Raw genomic sequence first — 15,684 nt, forward strand, 5'->3', positions numbered from 1 at the left:
ATGCCCCTAGGGATTGCCCAACCAAAAAATCCATCACGAGATAGCTTCGCGTTCAACCACCGTCGTCATCTTCCCGTAGGGGAACCGCTTAAAGGAGCCATGAAGAGAAAATACAACTTCGTTTAATTTGAAAGAACTAGGATTCAGTATCTCACTCAGCAACATTACAGCCACAAAAGATGTTTTTTAACAAAAAAAAAGCAAGAAGTATTTAAAAACTTTCAAGTTGTGCGCCACAGTGACGTGTTATGAGCAACAATGACGTCACACGGGCCAACAATAAAACATAATTTTCAGTGCGTTAACTGCACGTTAGCATTGAAGTGATGCGGTCAAATGGAACTAGCGGCCCCATTAAAGACGTCCAGTCATGTGTCGTCGCGACAGGCCAGTTAGGCGGCCGCCAATCGCACAAACAAGGTTCCGTGACGTCATAGAAAAGTTGCGGGAAATTGGCTAGGGGGTCGCGACTGCTTCTCTCGTTTTCTTTCATATCTCCGTTATTTGTTCGAAGATTGCGATGATATTGGTATCATTGTTATCGGGACTAAGCAGTCTTTCTAATAAACCCAACTTGTATTTTATCTTCATGGCTCCTTTAAGAAGAAGAAGGAGAAGAAGACAAAGGTGCGAAGAGGAGGGCGTGTACGTTGCTCTCAGCCGGTGCACCAACGTCATTACGCGGATATTTTAGTTACGATTACCGAGTTTTTTTTACATTATCTGAATACAAAACCAACCAATTTACAGGCTACTGTTCCCTTTAAGCGGAAATTCCGTTTAAGCGATTTTTGTTCATCGAGATACTACTGTAGTTGGTGCCAATCCAACTGTAAGCCAATATTTATGTCAAGAGCCGAGGTAGCCAGGTCGAAGTGACAAATGTTTGACGCACCGCATGCCTTCGGCAGCAAGCCAGCCTTTCCAACGCTTACCTGAAATAAAAATACGTCGACGTGAGCTGTCCTCTAGATTTTGAGCGCTCCTCGGCGATCAAGGGTCATACACGAGCGCATCGGCCTTTTATCGCAGGCGGCTTGGAGAGGCTACTGATTATTCTAACCGTGCCGCTGCCTGCACATGGGGCTGCAATCCGCAGTCTGTAAAGTGGGGCTGACACCTTCAACATGTTTCTTTAATGGCATGAAAAGAAAGAAAGAGCAAAACTTGACGCGGAGGATTTCTGCCGCCCGAAAGACATCGCCTGAGGGTCTGCGACTGTGGACGTGGTACCGTAACATGTTCTTTTTCTCTTTGTCCGCTAGGCTAGCGCGCCGTAGCTATTTGCAGCTTTTGAGCTTATTCGGTTTATGATTGCCAGAAGAAACCCGCCAAATGGTGCAGTTAATACAAGTAGCATATTGGGCACGCATGTTGTTATACCATAGGCGATGCTTTTGCTGCTGCAAGAGGTTTCTCTTTTGCGCCTTAGCTCGTAAAATTCGAAAACATCACACTGCATGTGCGTATTGGGTTATTAATAAGAACATAACGCCGTATTTTTTCGTATGAATGTCGTGCTAACCAATTTGGCCTTTCAACAGTGACAGGCTAACACGACAAAAGGTGTACAAGTACTGTGGGGATGTTTTTAATCTCTTGAGAAAAAAAAGCTCCTTGAAAAAAAAAGTCATTCGATGCATTAGGGGTGTTCCGTATCTGCATCCCACCAAAGAGTTATTTAACCATTACGAGATAATAAAAATTCAGAATCTTTATAGGTACCGCCTCTTGTAACAGCTTTACTTTTCGAGCACTGCCCACCATAATTTTTAGTGGAAATGTCTGGCCTGCCACTGCGAACCGAAACAGGTCAAACTCGTGAACGAGATAAATATGTTGTTTCCCGACGTCGCACTGACTACTTTTTACAATCGCTTAGTTACAGCATACCTGTGATGCTTAACCGATTACGCCTGGTGAATGTGCCCGTATCAGTCGCAAAGAATTGCACTCTATAATTTTTAACGACAAATTACCGTGATGTTTGTATCAAAAATGTTTTTCACGTCCTTCTCAGGACTGACATTTTCTGTGGTATGTGTTTGACATTTTGTAGAGTTGGATTTCTACGTGATTGATTAATAATGCCGAAATATTGTTCGGTGTACTATAGCATTGCTTCTGTATAATTTTTGTTTTCAGCAAATGAAGTCGTGCAATGTACTGTTCAGGACCAAATTTTTCGCAGCTGCACCGGCGCTCTGGCCCCGTCAAGCTGTCTCTAGAGCTTTTTGCCAGAGTGACCGGCAACATGGTCGACGCTGTACCAAAGTTTGAAAAAATGAACCTTGATTTGATCTAGTGTTAGCGAATCATAGCTATCTGAACCTTCAAAAACTATTATTGGCCGTTTGGTGTCACCTGTAGATATCCGCATGTTTTTTATGGCGTTATAGTGTGTGTTTTATTGCTGTAGACAACTTTGATAAAACTTACGGTTGTCATCTTCTATCCGCACAGTCAATAACAACAAGACCGAGAAAAATTAATTCTAGATGTATGATTCCACCCTATCAAAACATATGTGTGCCTCACTAAGCTGCGATTTTGTCTCCACCAGCCTTGCTGTGAAAAATACTTCGTAAAATACTGAGTCTAGCAGAAATGTTACTCTGTCATCCAAACCAAATCACAGGTTTGCTGCCTACGCTCTCGAACCCGTAGATGGTTATAAAAGCATACGGCGAAACATTTTATTCTGAAAAAATTTATCGATATTCAGCTTAAAAGTAGTTTCCATACAGCAGATGTAAAAAATCGTGCATGTGTTAAACAGGGGCTTTAATGAATAATTATTCAGTTTTAATTAGCAAGTTGTCAGTAACGAAGCTGCTCAAAGCATATGAGGGCGACGTGCTCTCGTCATCATATATTTGTCATGTCAGGTGCACAAATACTTCAATGCAACGCACTGAGATATTTCTGTAGTTACTGCGCTGAAAGGCGGGCCAATAATTTTCGTGCAAATTAATAAAGTGACCTATTTCCATGAAAGGACGTGTGAACAGTTTTCGGCAGTTTTAAAATTATTTACCAGGAGGTGGCAGCAATCAAAATGTTTGTTCATATGTTTCAGAAACTGGTGACGCTCCGCTAGGTTTTTTTTAATGTCATATAAGACACTGCAACAACCCGCTTCTGTGAGATAACACCATGCGATGTTAACATCATAACTTCTTGCGATGTTCGGTGAGATAACATAACTGATAACGTCATATATTTGTGAGGTGAAAACATGCAAATATCAGGCCACATATTGTTCACAATTATTTCCGGTAAATGTTGCGCCTTCACAGAACCTTGACAAACTTCCCAAGCGACATTCATGTCTTCCGACCGTTAATTGTTCAGGACAATTCTGGCTGTTTTTTGCCCGAAAAGCACTTTTATTTGCGAAGCATATCTTGGCGCATTTCGGCAGGTACTTGACGTGAATTTTTTAGCACGCAATTTGTTTACGTTGACATTTTAACGTTGCTTTTTTAAAGCCGATTTCTGCTCACAGGAACTGAATGGCTGCAAAAAAAAATATCATCAGTCATGCCATTCTGGCAAGGTAGATGACCAGCGAAGCTTTCTAGCACACGGCATGAAGGTGACATAAAATGTATGTGAAAATTATGAACAAATTTGAGTGTTGAGACAGCGCTAATCCTTAACAAAGGCACGTGCATAGACGCACACACATTTATGTCTGCTCTACTGATATTGAAAACGGTGTCTGTTGATAACTCATATACCCAAAGTGCATATCCAAGTTGCTAAATGCATACGCTTGAGATTCACATCCTGTTTCGAACGGCGCGCGACTTTGGTGGTGACCTCGTGCCGATAGAACCCGTTCAATATCATTGCACACAATTCGGCTGCAGGAACTGTGACGGGAAACTACCCCAGTACGTTATCGCTCTGCGCACGTTATCGCTCGGCGTTGTGACGATAGCTGAGACACCTAAAAATAGGGGCAGATGCCCTTTCTCCACGTGAACAGCAGGGCGTGCAACTATTTCGTACTAATAAATGTTTGCAAATTAAAATAACTGATAATGAACCTTCTCGTGTGAAAGACTTTCAAAGCTGTCATTACAACCGAGAGAGTTTTAATTAGGTGTACAGCTAGACCGTAGGCCAAGGGTTCTATTAAAACAAGAATTTCAAAGGAGAATGAGGGGCAATGCAGCCATACTTGACAGAACACTGACGTGAAAAAAATCGATCCTAAAAGCTGCTATGTTTACCAGGATTAGCTGCGCAGAATAAAACAAAATCAGAGAGGCATCTCAGCCCTTTTAAGAAAGCAGTGCAAAAAATACTAGGATGCAGACGAGACGGCAATGAGTGCGTTTGACTTCCCCGCTTTACGAGATCTCAAGGCGTGGCCACTGGGATGTCACGGTGCCGCCATGAAGCAGAAGACGCCGTATCCCCCCCCCCCCCCCCCCCCCCCGGCAGCGAGTTCGCAGCCAATGGCAACTTAGGTAGCGTTTCCCTGCTGACTCTGTTTTTTTTTTTTTGATCAATTATCAAGCTTTCAGCCTCTGCTCCGCCTACTATGAAGAAAGAAATAACGAAGAAAGAAAGAAAAGAATCATTCACCCATCCGTCTAACGACGACGATGGTTGAATGCGGAGCTTTTTCGTGACGGAATCTGTGGTTGTCGTCTGAGTTTAGACTGAGTTTCAACCATGCCGAAATAAAGCAATCGAATAGACGCCGGCTTCACAACGCGAGGGGCCCGGGTTTGATTCTGCAGCCACTGAAGCGTTTTTAACAGCGAAGCTGTTGAGCGAATCGTTTGTGCGTCCGAAGTTAAAAATGCCAAGAAAATGCCGAGCGCTCTTGCACGCGTGCCTCGAGCGCACGTTCGTCAAAACAACACATTCGTGAAACATTTAGGGAGATTCGCCAACATTGGCAACAAAAAACTCCAGCATTCGCCGTATCGTGGCGCCACTTGCGCGGATAGCGTACGCCCTTCGTTCATTCGTGCTCGTGCGCATGCGCTCTGTGCCGTAAGAGAGCCGCTACTTGAATGTCGAGACTGCTGTAGGTCCACTCCACATGGCCCGGACGCGGGTAGTTTGCACGGCCGAGGAAGAGGCCGCGCTTCGAGAGGCTCGGCGTGCGTGGCAGATGATAAGTAGCGCTTGCCGAGTAGCGTACGAAAACGTCGACAAAAACGACGGGCTCACTCTGGCCTTGCTCAAAATAAGGTCGTTGAAATGCCATGCCGCCGATGTCAACCACGATAACACAATGATACTACAACTCAACTTTCTGTCCGTCAATGATCACTTACAACAGCTCCGCCATTAAAGTCTTGCGCGTGAGTGCAAGCATCCGTGACTTTTTTTCTTTCACTTCATCCACGATTATTCGTTATAATCTTCAGAAAAAGTCAGCTTTGCTGCAGGGCGTTTTCGCGGTACAGACGCTATCAGTGAGGACACCGAAATTTTGCTTCAATAAAGAAAAAAAGGAAGGGCGTCATGCATGCGAGTGAGCGCACTGTTGCGCATTCACAATTCGATTTGTCATTGGACACAGGCGCCCTCAGTTCGTTATCTGCTGTAACATTCACCGCGTACAAGATATCCATTCCCGCGATCTTGTAGGCCTTTTGAATGTTCTCCGCCGTAAACCCTGTTTGTCTAAAAACGATTCGTTACATACCACCTTTCCCCCTGGCGGCTGTTCTATCCTTCGGCGCAAAGAGTTCACTGCTGAAAACGGTGCTCTTAGCAAGGTAGAAAGGCGTGCTTGATTAGCCAGCGACTGCCTTAACAGCCGGTGATAATGGGAGCCCGCGTGCCGAAAAAAAAATTATCAGTGGCTTAGCTCGACTGTGCCAGAATATAAGTAGCGTGAGCTAAGGTTCAGCTAGTTATTCAAAGCTTTCCTGGTTGTCTATGAAACACACCGCTATATATATACCCCCACTGATACCTCTGCGCATGCGCACAAAATGAGAGGCGCTGTCAAGCGGCTCCAGCGCAGTGTCAGACTTGGCTACTGCGCAACGGAGGCGCACTGCTGGGCACGCGCCGGCGCCAATGCGTCTGCCGCGGCTATGACGTCACTCCTCTGGAATGCGCAGACCGACGAGGCGCGGGCGGCGGCGGCTTTGGCGCGCCAGCTGTGCGCCGTGTGTCGTCACTGCTCCTCGCGCATGCGCAGCATGGCTCTCCAGGAGCCACGCGAAACTGTTCAACCTCGGCCAGGTAGCTGACGCTACAAAATTGCTTTGTAGGCACGGCGCGCTCCGTCAGGTAGTGGTAAATTTAATCCCAAGCCTCGCCAGCTTCACCGCTTCGCTTCGCTCGAAGTGCGATTTGCTAATGTCCGCATAATTGATTGTAGCGTTTAACGCGCCGACGCAACGCACACGATGAGGCGCGCCGTAGTGGAGGGCTCCGGATTAATTTTTACCACCTGGGTATCTTTAACGTGCGCCGAAATCTCGTACATACGGGCGTTTTTGCTTTTCGCCTCCATCAAAATATTGTCCCGATAAAATGAAGCGGTTGTACCAATCAATACCGACCATTACAGTCAGTATCCATAATACCGGCCAGCACCGAGAATTGACGGTTCTCAGCTATGCAAACGTCAACGAGCGCAAGTAAACCACATGTATGCATATCTGCCTGCTCGACCACGGCATTCCTTATTTTACTTCCAAATCTTCACAGTGAAGGCGTGAACTTGTACAAAGTAGCTCCAACAGGTTCATCTGTGCGTGGAAGCAGCGTCATTCTTGCACGCAAACAGAATACTTTTCTAGCGAAGGGAGCGCTAATCGGCGGCAACTTCTTCACCGGCTGCAACATTTTGACCATAACTGCAGGCACGCTTTTTGCAGAAGCTCTCCCGGGGTGGCTTACAATCCCAACAAATGGTAAAGTTCGCGTGCCAGCCATCCCCGGTCAATGCCTGCACTGAGGACCGCAGTTACTTCGGGACGTCTTTTTGAACCAGTGCCGCGGTACCGAACCGGTCGGAACCTGGTGAAAGGAAATTGACGTTATACCGTGCGGCTGCCAGTCTTTCTCAGCTATACGCAACAAATACCATCGCGTGCGATGTGCTTAAACTGAACGCAAAATACAAAAAAAAGCTTTTTTTTTTTTTTTTTTCCAGCGTATTCTTTCTCGAAAGCGTTTCTTTTGGATAGGTTTGCCGCCGAGCCTTCCGTCGATTTTTTGGCAGCGGCGGCAGCGGCTGAGCTCATCGCTACAACTCTTCTTCTGTATTACAGTGAAAGACGAGAGACAACGCTAGCTGCGCCCGGAATTTGTGAGACCGGGCCTCCTCTCTACGATTCACAGATCTTTCTCGGGATGCAGCCGACTTGACTGAAATTTTCGGTCAACCATCGTCGGCGACATCGGTGGCATGAACGACACCTGTGAACTCGTGGATTCACCGAGGGGCGACTCCCGTCATTTGGCAGCGGCGGCAGCGGCTTAGCGCTTCGCTGCAACTCTGCTTCTGTTTTACAGGTTGGTTGTGTTATTTTCGACTACCCATTTAGTGTCTGCAGCTGCTGCCAAAGCTGTGTATCTCTGTACCTGAATCCGGGGTGAAAATGTCACGCTGTTGTGCTTCTCACTTGGAAATCCCCGATAACGGCCTTTACATGATTTGCAGTCAATGTAAATTCAAATTCCACCTCGATGACTGCTCAGGAGTAAGCGAAGACTCTTTCACTGGGAACCCGATGGTAAAAAGAAGCATTGGAAGTGTGATACCTGCCGAGGCGCCACTCAGAAAGAAAATGGTGCGACAGGAAAGCAAAAAAATTGACAAAGATGTTGCAAGCCAGCTTCTTGAATAGAACCCTAAACTCGACGCTCTCTTGACTCTGCCAACGAAAATGGGAAAACTTGAGGCGTCAGCCCAAGTGCTTTCTGAGAAAATTGATAGCTCGTCTTGCTTCCCAAGAAAAAGCAATAAAAGAATTAACTAAGCGAGCCCGAAACCTGGAGGTTGCAGACTCGAGCAAAGAACTGGTGCACCTCCAACTGGATGTAAATATCCTCGAATACCATATCCGTCCTATACACGTCGAAATACACGGTGTTCAAGAAACGGAAAAAGGTGACTTGGTAACAAAAGTGAATGAAATAGCAAAACAGGTCAAGGTCCTCCCCCCAAAGCAAAAATGACGTCGAAGCTATTCGCAGGCTTCCCACTGAACCAGGAAAGACGCGAGCTATCATAGTTCGTTTCACGTGCCAAGAACTGCATGATTACTGGCACGCAAACAAAAAAGAACTAGAGCAGGAAAATCAAAACTCCTACATTTGTGAAAATTTGACCCGACTCACACGTGCCCTTTCGTCGAAAGCCAAAGAATGGCAATCTAGAATCTGGTTATCAGTTCATGTGGCATTCCTACGGAAAGGTGCGGGTCAGGAAGGCGAGCGGCTATCGAGTGGTAGTTATTCGGGACGAGCGAGATCTGTCCGCTCTAAAGTGACAAGTTTAACGTAATGGCATGAACGTCAGCAGTTAAATATTAGGCCATGGCTTTGCAGCAGTTTGATCAATTTTGGTACGACATTGTATCGCTAATAAACCTTTGTCCCTTTTCAGTTTTTCATTTGAATTCCAGAAGCCTGAGAAATAAAATTAATGAAGTTTGTTTGTTTCTGTTAAAGTTAAAATTCTCTTTTGACTTGTTGCGTTTCAGCGAAGCGTAGTTTTTGCCTGATGAGTACTACTCTATAAATAATTATGATTGTGTTTCTGTTTCTCGTCCGGAAACGAGTGGTGGTGGAATTGCTGTTTATGTCGTACAGTCGCGTGCGATTTGAAGGTAATCGAGCTACCGCCGACCGACCACGACGCTAACGCACCCGCGCGGCTTGTTTGACTGCGCCCGGTTCCTAGTTTACGCATTCTTCTTTCCCTGCAGCCTTTTGCAGGCGCGCGCGCACGTGCCCATGCGTCTTCCGCAAAGGTTGTCGCTTCCAACATCACCAGCATGCCGTCCAACTATACGCCTGCAATGAGGCCGCCACTCACACTTTGGTGTACGACGCAGCCTCGAGCATTCCTCACTATCCCAGGCTTAACAAAGAAACAAGATTTTCCAACGCTGGCACTACAGCAGCTGACTCTCATTTATTTACACGAGAGATACAGTGACCGCACCCATATTTACACCGATGGCTCTGTAACAACTGGTTCTGCCGGCGCCGTTGTTATACCACAAACGTCCATGTCCCAATATATCAAAATAGCCCATCTTGCCACTTCCACAGCTGCAGAACTTACCGCCATCTGTCGTGCCCTTCACACCGTTGAACAAACTTCATGCCGAAGATGGGCGATCTTCTGCGATTCAAAGCTTGCGCTTCAATCGCTCCAGCCAGCCCTGTGCCGTGGACCTCATGAACAGCTGCTGGCCGAGGTCAGACTACTGTACGACCGTGCCACCCAAGCGGGTCATGACATTGCCTTTCGGTGGCTTCCCAGTCATTGCGGCATTGTCGGAAAAGAAAGTGCGGACGCTGCCGCCTGCTTGGCACACCAAAAAACGGAGACCATATCTATTCCGTTATCCAGGACGGACGCCGCTAGGACTCTCCGCAAACTTGCTCGGGAGACCACGCTATCCAAATGGACTACCAAAGAGTTCACGAGTGCTCGTATTCATTCCCTGGACCCGCATCTTCAGCGCCCCCTCCCATTAGGCCTCCCATGATCTGATGCAACCATTCTTTGTCGTTTCTGGCTTGGGGTCGCATTCACAAATGCTTACTCCTATTTGATTGGAATGGCAGCCAGTGCGGCGTGCGAAGTCTGTGACACACCAGAGACCATACGACACGTCCTATGCAAGTGTCCACGGTTTTCATCTGAATGAAGCCAACTCTCTTCGACTCTACGAAAGTTAGACTCTCGGCGCCCTTTCTCTGAGGAGACAATCCTGGGCCACTGGTCTTTTCGGTCATCTACGGACAAGGCGACAAAAGCGCTCCTGTGTTTTCTAAAAACGACGGAATTGCACAGAAGACTGTAGCGCGAAAGACTACCCTCTATGAACTCACTGAACTTGTTTGTCTATAGTGTCCTACCGCTGCGCACACCACTCTGCGCTATGTGTGTACCCTTCCCCTTCTTTCTCTATTTTCCTCTTTTTCCTCATTGTTCCCCTTTCCCCCGTGCAGGATAGCATACTAGGCCGTAGCCTGGTTAACATTCCTGTCTTTCCTTTACCTTTTTTCTCTCTCTCTCTTCTCTCCCTGGCTCGCTGTTTATTCAAGCAGCCATCACACCCGCGGCAAAACAGGTAACCCTTCCTCTTTTTTTATCAGTAATGCAGTATTTAAACCTTGACGCAACGACAAGCCCAGTATTCGGTTGGTGCATAAATTGATTTGATTGATTGGCTGTTTATTGGAGGAGGTCATAAGACCCTGAAGTGGATGGGGGGATAAAAATAAACCAAAACGAAATGGTAATGAAATTTTACCTAAAGCTGTGCAAGATAGCACAGAGGCGTTGCAACTGACAGCAGTTCTCGAAAAGGGGCACAGAAGCACTTCGTCGGGAAATAGTGGGTATATAGTTGCAGCAATGGGTGCTATCGCTGCTCACGATAACCAAGAAGGCATCGCGCACGTGATTACAAGCACATAAAATCACCACAAAGCGGAAAGGGTGGTTGACTAGCCGCAGGAGTAATGACTGCTTGAAGGAACAGCGACCGAAGGAGAGCAGAATGAATAAACTAGGTCCCAGGCGCGCCCAAAATGCCGCGCGGGGGCGTTATCGTCTTTATCGGTTGAAGCTCACGCGATTACCTTCAAATCGCACGCGAGTGTACGTTCGGACTTATCCTATGAAATGATTCCCGATTTCAGGAATGTTGATAGTAGCTATGAAACACTCGCTATCAAATGCTATCACATTGTTTTCTCGTGCGTACCGCCCACCTTCGGGATCTATTGAAGACTTCCTAAAATTCCCAGAAAGGCTGTTTGAATTCAGCGCAGCTCTAGTTCTAGAAACCGTATTGGTAGGATACTTTAATATAAGCGCATGTTCTACAATCCCATCTTACTTACGTTTTCAAAAAAATATTTGAATCGTGTGGCTGTTCGAATGTAATAGATTCCCCTACGAGAATTACATCTTCCACGCAGACATTCCTTCACCTCTGTGGGACAAGCTTTCCTCGAGACAACATAAAAGCAGAGGTTTCGATGTGCGATCTTAGGTATCACCTACCCATCTACTGTCTCATTCCTCACATGCGTCCGTGTCGAACTGGCCATGAAGTGCTAACAAGAAACTATTCTGAACAAAATATAATTCACTTTATTGAACTTCTTTCTTCCCATCGCTGGCACGAAATTCATTCATTCATTCATTCATTCATTCATTCATTCATTCATTCATTCATTCATTCATTCATTCATTCATTCTTTATTTGAAGAGACCGAAATACAAAGTGTGCTACAGGGACAGAGACTAAAGGCTGAATCGCCTGACGAGGACTCTTCCCCGCTATCATCACTGAAGCAACCGATGTAAAAAATTAGCCGCGTATCTGCTCCTTTCGTCGCAAATGTCCCCGAAAGACGATAGTCGACTGGCGCCCCTGCCAAGTAAAGGCCTCCCTTCTCTTTCCCGCTCACCTCTCATGCTGCTCCTTTCCCGTCTCGTTCCTCCCAGGATAACACGCTGGAGGTTGGCTCAAGTATATTTGAATTTACCGCGTTCTACTGCTCCATGTTGGGTGCCTCGATGCCAGCGCTGCCGTACGGCAGAGACTCGCGTGTATTGAGGCACCCTACTACAAAATTTATAGAACAACGATGCCCTACTGCGCGAGCGTTTCAAGCGGAACGTGTATACCATCTAGTGCAACCTTTCGTTGCTATTGCTGCTTGATTTTTTAAATGACGCCCAGAGGTAGCGCTGGCAACAGCAGGCGACGGTTTTCTGCCGTTGATGGAACATTTGATTTTCTATCGCAAAAACCAAGCATTCATGAATTCTAATAAAGAAACACTGTAAATACCTCTTGTGTATTGATTTTCATCCTTATCTTTGTGTAATATTTTGATCTTGTTAAGCTATGTTGACAAGTATGAACACTGACACCGGGCTTAGGCGTTTAGGTTTGGCTGTGACTTTATAAGACCATTTCTCAGAAAAATTCGTCCTGGTCCAGGATTCGAGCCCGGGACCACCGCTTAACCGGAGCAGTCGCTCTACCAACTGAGCTAACCAGGAGGCTAGCAGTTTGTAACGCGAGAGCGAATTGATAAACAACTCGAAGTCAAGGACAGGTGTAATCGACCAGGTGGATGTCAAACTTTCCTTCATAGAAACTTACTCCACCCTGGAGATGGCTGCTAAATCTGGTCGATTACACCTGTCCATGACTTCGAGTTGTTGATCAATTCGCTCTCGCGGTACTAACGACTAGCCTCCTGGTTAGCTCAGTTGGTAGAGCGACTGCTCCGGTTAAGCGGTGGTCCCGGGTTCGAATCCTGGACCAGGGCGAATTTTTCTTCAACTGCGAAGTTTCTGAGAAAGCTGTATAGCTTTCCTTTGTAGCCGTATGGCTGCATTTAGGTAGATGTCAAACTTGCCTTTGAAGAATCTTACTCCACCTTGGGGATTTCTCCTAAATCTGGTCGATAAGACTATTGCGCAAATAAGATTTCACTTTGGCCGGGTGGCTGAATCGAATCACCGACAGACAGACAGTCCGAAATTTCTGCGTTTAAGTGGCCCAGGAAAGACTATCGTCTTAAAAAAAAAACTGCAGGTAAATTTGACGCAATATATATATATATATATATATACATAATTCACAGGCACCACTCACGTTCATTTAGTTATTTAGTTAGGAATGCTCGCTGGGTTGGTTTTTGCGATAGTAACGGAAAAAAAGTGGCAGTGTTGCTTTTGCAACGCTCGCACGTGCGGGAGGAAAAGCAAGCACAAAATAACAGAACTCCCGCTGACGCTGTTTCAGGCGGGGGGCGTTCTAGCACAACGGAGGCTGGAAATTTGAATTGTTTTCGCGGGTATACCAGTGAGCGGATAACGGCGCTACAGCCCATTATGGCGAATCACTTTCTCTGCACTTCCATCAGCTTTCCCGTTAAGTATGAACGGCTTTAATGTTTTGTTATACGCGTAAATAACTGACTGCGCGCTGAGTGTTTATTCCTGTCTTTTTTTGCTGCTCTGTATGAAACTGTGCGCCACAAATGCTTCTTTGTGTTTATTTTTCTGATCCATGCTATGGAACCAAACATGCTGAATATTTGTGTTTTATTTTTTCTGCTGTACGCGCGCTATGAAACGCGTGGAACGGTATGGAATGCGTTAGCAAGGTTAGCAGCTGCGAATGTTTTTTGGGGGCGATATCCCGGTGGGCGCGCGTTTGGTGGAAGCCAGCCGGGTGCGTGCTGTCTCCAACTTAGCAAAGTAACAATTTTGTGTTAAAATAAAAAAGTGAACTCTACGGTCCGAGAAAAAGACGAAATAACAGCAGCCCAATGCCGAGCACACGCGTACACAGCGGAGCAATGGGGATCAATTGCAGCGCTGCCAGTTGCAGAGGTGGCGAAAAGAACTAAAAGAAGACAAACAAGCAATAACACATTCCACACGCGCAATCGCCGAGCACGAGCAGGTTGCGATCTATAAAGACGGTTGTGGTTCAGCAGTGCCACAGTAATCAGCACTGAGTAACTTTTTGCCTTCTCACAGAGCACCTTGTCCTACTGATGGGCCGAATCCGGTCGATAGTAGACGGGTTTGCCCTCTCCTAGTGTGTACGCCACCTATCCACTCTTAACCGTATCGATTGTATCTCTCGTCATGGTAGTCAGCATAAAGTGTTGATAACATTGTCTCCCTTATACGCGGCCAATGTGACTACTATTCCTCACAAGCATAAGGACAGCTGTTGAGCATGGCGTCTCCAGCGGGACAGCGGGACGGGCCTCCTCGGCCGTACCAGGATTCGGCTCGAAGCTGGATTGTAGCCGTGGCCTGCTCCTGGACCTTGTTTTGGATAATGATAATGAGCCGCTGTGGTGGAATCATCTTCGTCACCATTGTAAGCGAGATGGGGGCGTCGCGGGAAGCTGCTTCGTGGCCATTCAACCTCCTCGGAGCCGTCGTCAACGTGTCCGGTAAGCCTATTCTGTACACGTGCGTTCTGCCGGGCAGATAGTGTGTTTCTTGCAAAACATTAGTTATCATGTAGTTTAATTCATTGCAGGCGCACATATATGGCAAGTCAGTTTACACTTATTTTACTGCGTATTTTTCAACACTTCAGTGAGCACTAGAACTTGCAATAACCGTGCAGCCATGTTTAAATGAAATAAATAAATAAATAAATAAATAAATAAATAAATAAATAACTCTTGATTCAAATAAGAAGTTCAAATTCAAGTTCACTTTATTTTCCACAGGTGCACGGCACGACGCTATTTCTTATTCTGTTCAGGTTGTCTTTCGAATATTTTACTAGCTAATAGTGTTGTCTCTTTGTAATCTCATCGGAATTCAGATGGATTATCTAGAAATTCTTGAAACTAATAGAGCATTCGCAAGCATCACGTATAGCTATTTGATATCGATTGTATTTTGTACTGCCCGAGTGCTGCCGTTAAGAATATTGTCGGGCCATTTTATTTAGCATGTCCAACAAACAAACCAAAACCAGCTGGATATCTTAAAGCAGCCTTAGAGAAGGTGAAGATGGGTCCTTCATGCTAACGTGCTATCGTTCTGAGCTTTCGAGAACAAAAAATCCGCTCAAATATTTGGTCGGCCGTATCGAGTTAAGCTTGTGAGTTTTTATTTCCGCCTCATATTCGGAAGGAGGGTATCATAGGGTCCATTGATTACAGCGTTCCAAAAGTCGATTATTGGCACCTCCTACATGCCATGGACACACGTCTAAGTCTACTCGCCGCAGTATCGATTGCTCGTTTCCGCTTTTTGCGGGCTTGCTCAGCCACCCACTCGTGCGGTTCATATCCTGTTTTCATCACTTGGTGTCTTTGACACTAATAAATCAGCTGGATTTTCGTTTCTGTCGTTGCTGCAACTAAATCCGCAGCGCAACGAGTAACGCAAACGAAGCTGTGTGCATTTTACCGGGTGCCTGGCGCGTTCGGCTCACCAGTTTTGATGGTCAGTTCGGACGGTAAGACCCCAAAACATGGGTCTAAGGCTAGATTGGAGACAATTCTTTCGCCTTTATGAGATGCACACTCCCATTCACCCGCATTATGAACAGTATATCTGTGAACACACAAGCTCGCTCAACAAATTTTAAATTCAATACGTGGTGAGCGACTCAAAGTCTGCTATTATAAATTACGCAAGGGGCGCATCTCCCCAGAGGCATCTGCCATTCTAAGGATTGAGCTCAACAACATTCAGCGTTCGGGTAAGATATTTCTAATATGGGCACCTGCACACTCTGGCCTGGTTGGGAATGAATGCGCGCACGACGCCGCTCGAGGATTTTCTGACCGAGCTGGTGACGACAACAACGCTCATTCACTTCGCTGTTCGGGTAGGGATCGCCTTGTGTCCTACAGGGACATAACTAATCATTAAAGGCTAGAGCGGACCCGCTTCCTCCCGGCTCATCCTACCCTCAGTAAATGGCAATCCGTGGC

At 46.3% G+C, this 15,684-nt stretch overlaps 1 protein-coding gene across 3 annotated transcripts in view; it reads left to right on the forward strand.

The window, feature by feature from the left end:
• The first annotated feature begins 1,069 nt into the window (after positions 1-1,069).
• The window catches only part of LOC144144462 (monocarboxylate transporter 12-like), a 74,971-nt gene continuing 60,356 nt past the window's right edge, over positions 1,070-15,684 (forward strand). The window contains exons 1-3 of one of the 3 annotated variants that reach the window (XM_077675918.1): positions 1,070-1,229; positions 7,263-7,506; positions 13,936-14,178. In XM_077675918.1, coding sequence (XP_077532044.1) covers positions 13,956-14,178 — 223 coding nt within the window. In that variant the 5' untranslated portion in view covers positions 1,070-1,229; positions 7,263-7,506; positions 13,936-13,955. The remainder of the gene's footprint in view (positions 1,230-7,262; positions 7,507-13,935; positions 14,179-15,684) is intronic. The other 2 variants (XM_077675919.1, XM_077675921.1) reach the window with 2 other exon arrangements.

Source organism: Haemaphysalis longicornis, unplaced genomic scaffold (assembly GCF_048455015.1).
Source record: "Haemaphysalis longicornis isolate Haplotype H1 unplaced genomic scaffold, Haemaphysalis longicornis Haplotype H1 scaffold_7, whole genome shotgun sequence".
Taxonomy (NCBI): Eukaryota; Metazoa; Arthropoda; class Arachnida; order Ixodida; family Ixodidae; genus Haemaphysalis; species Haemaphysalis longicornis.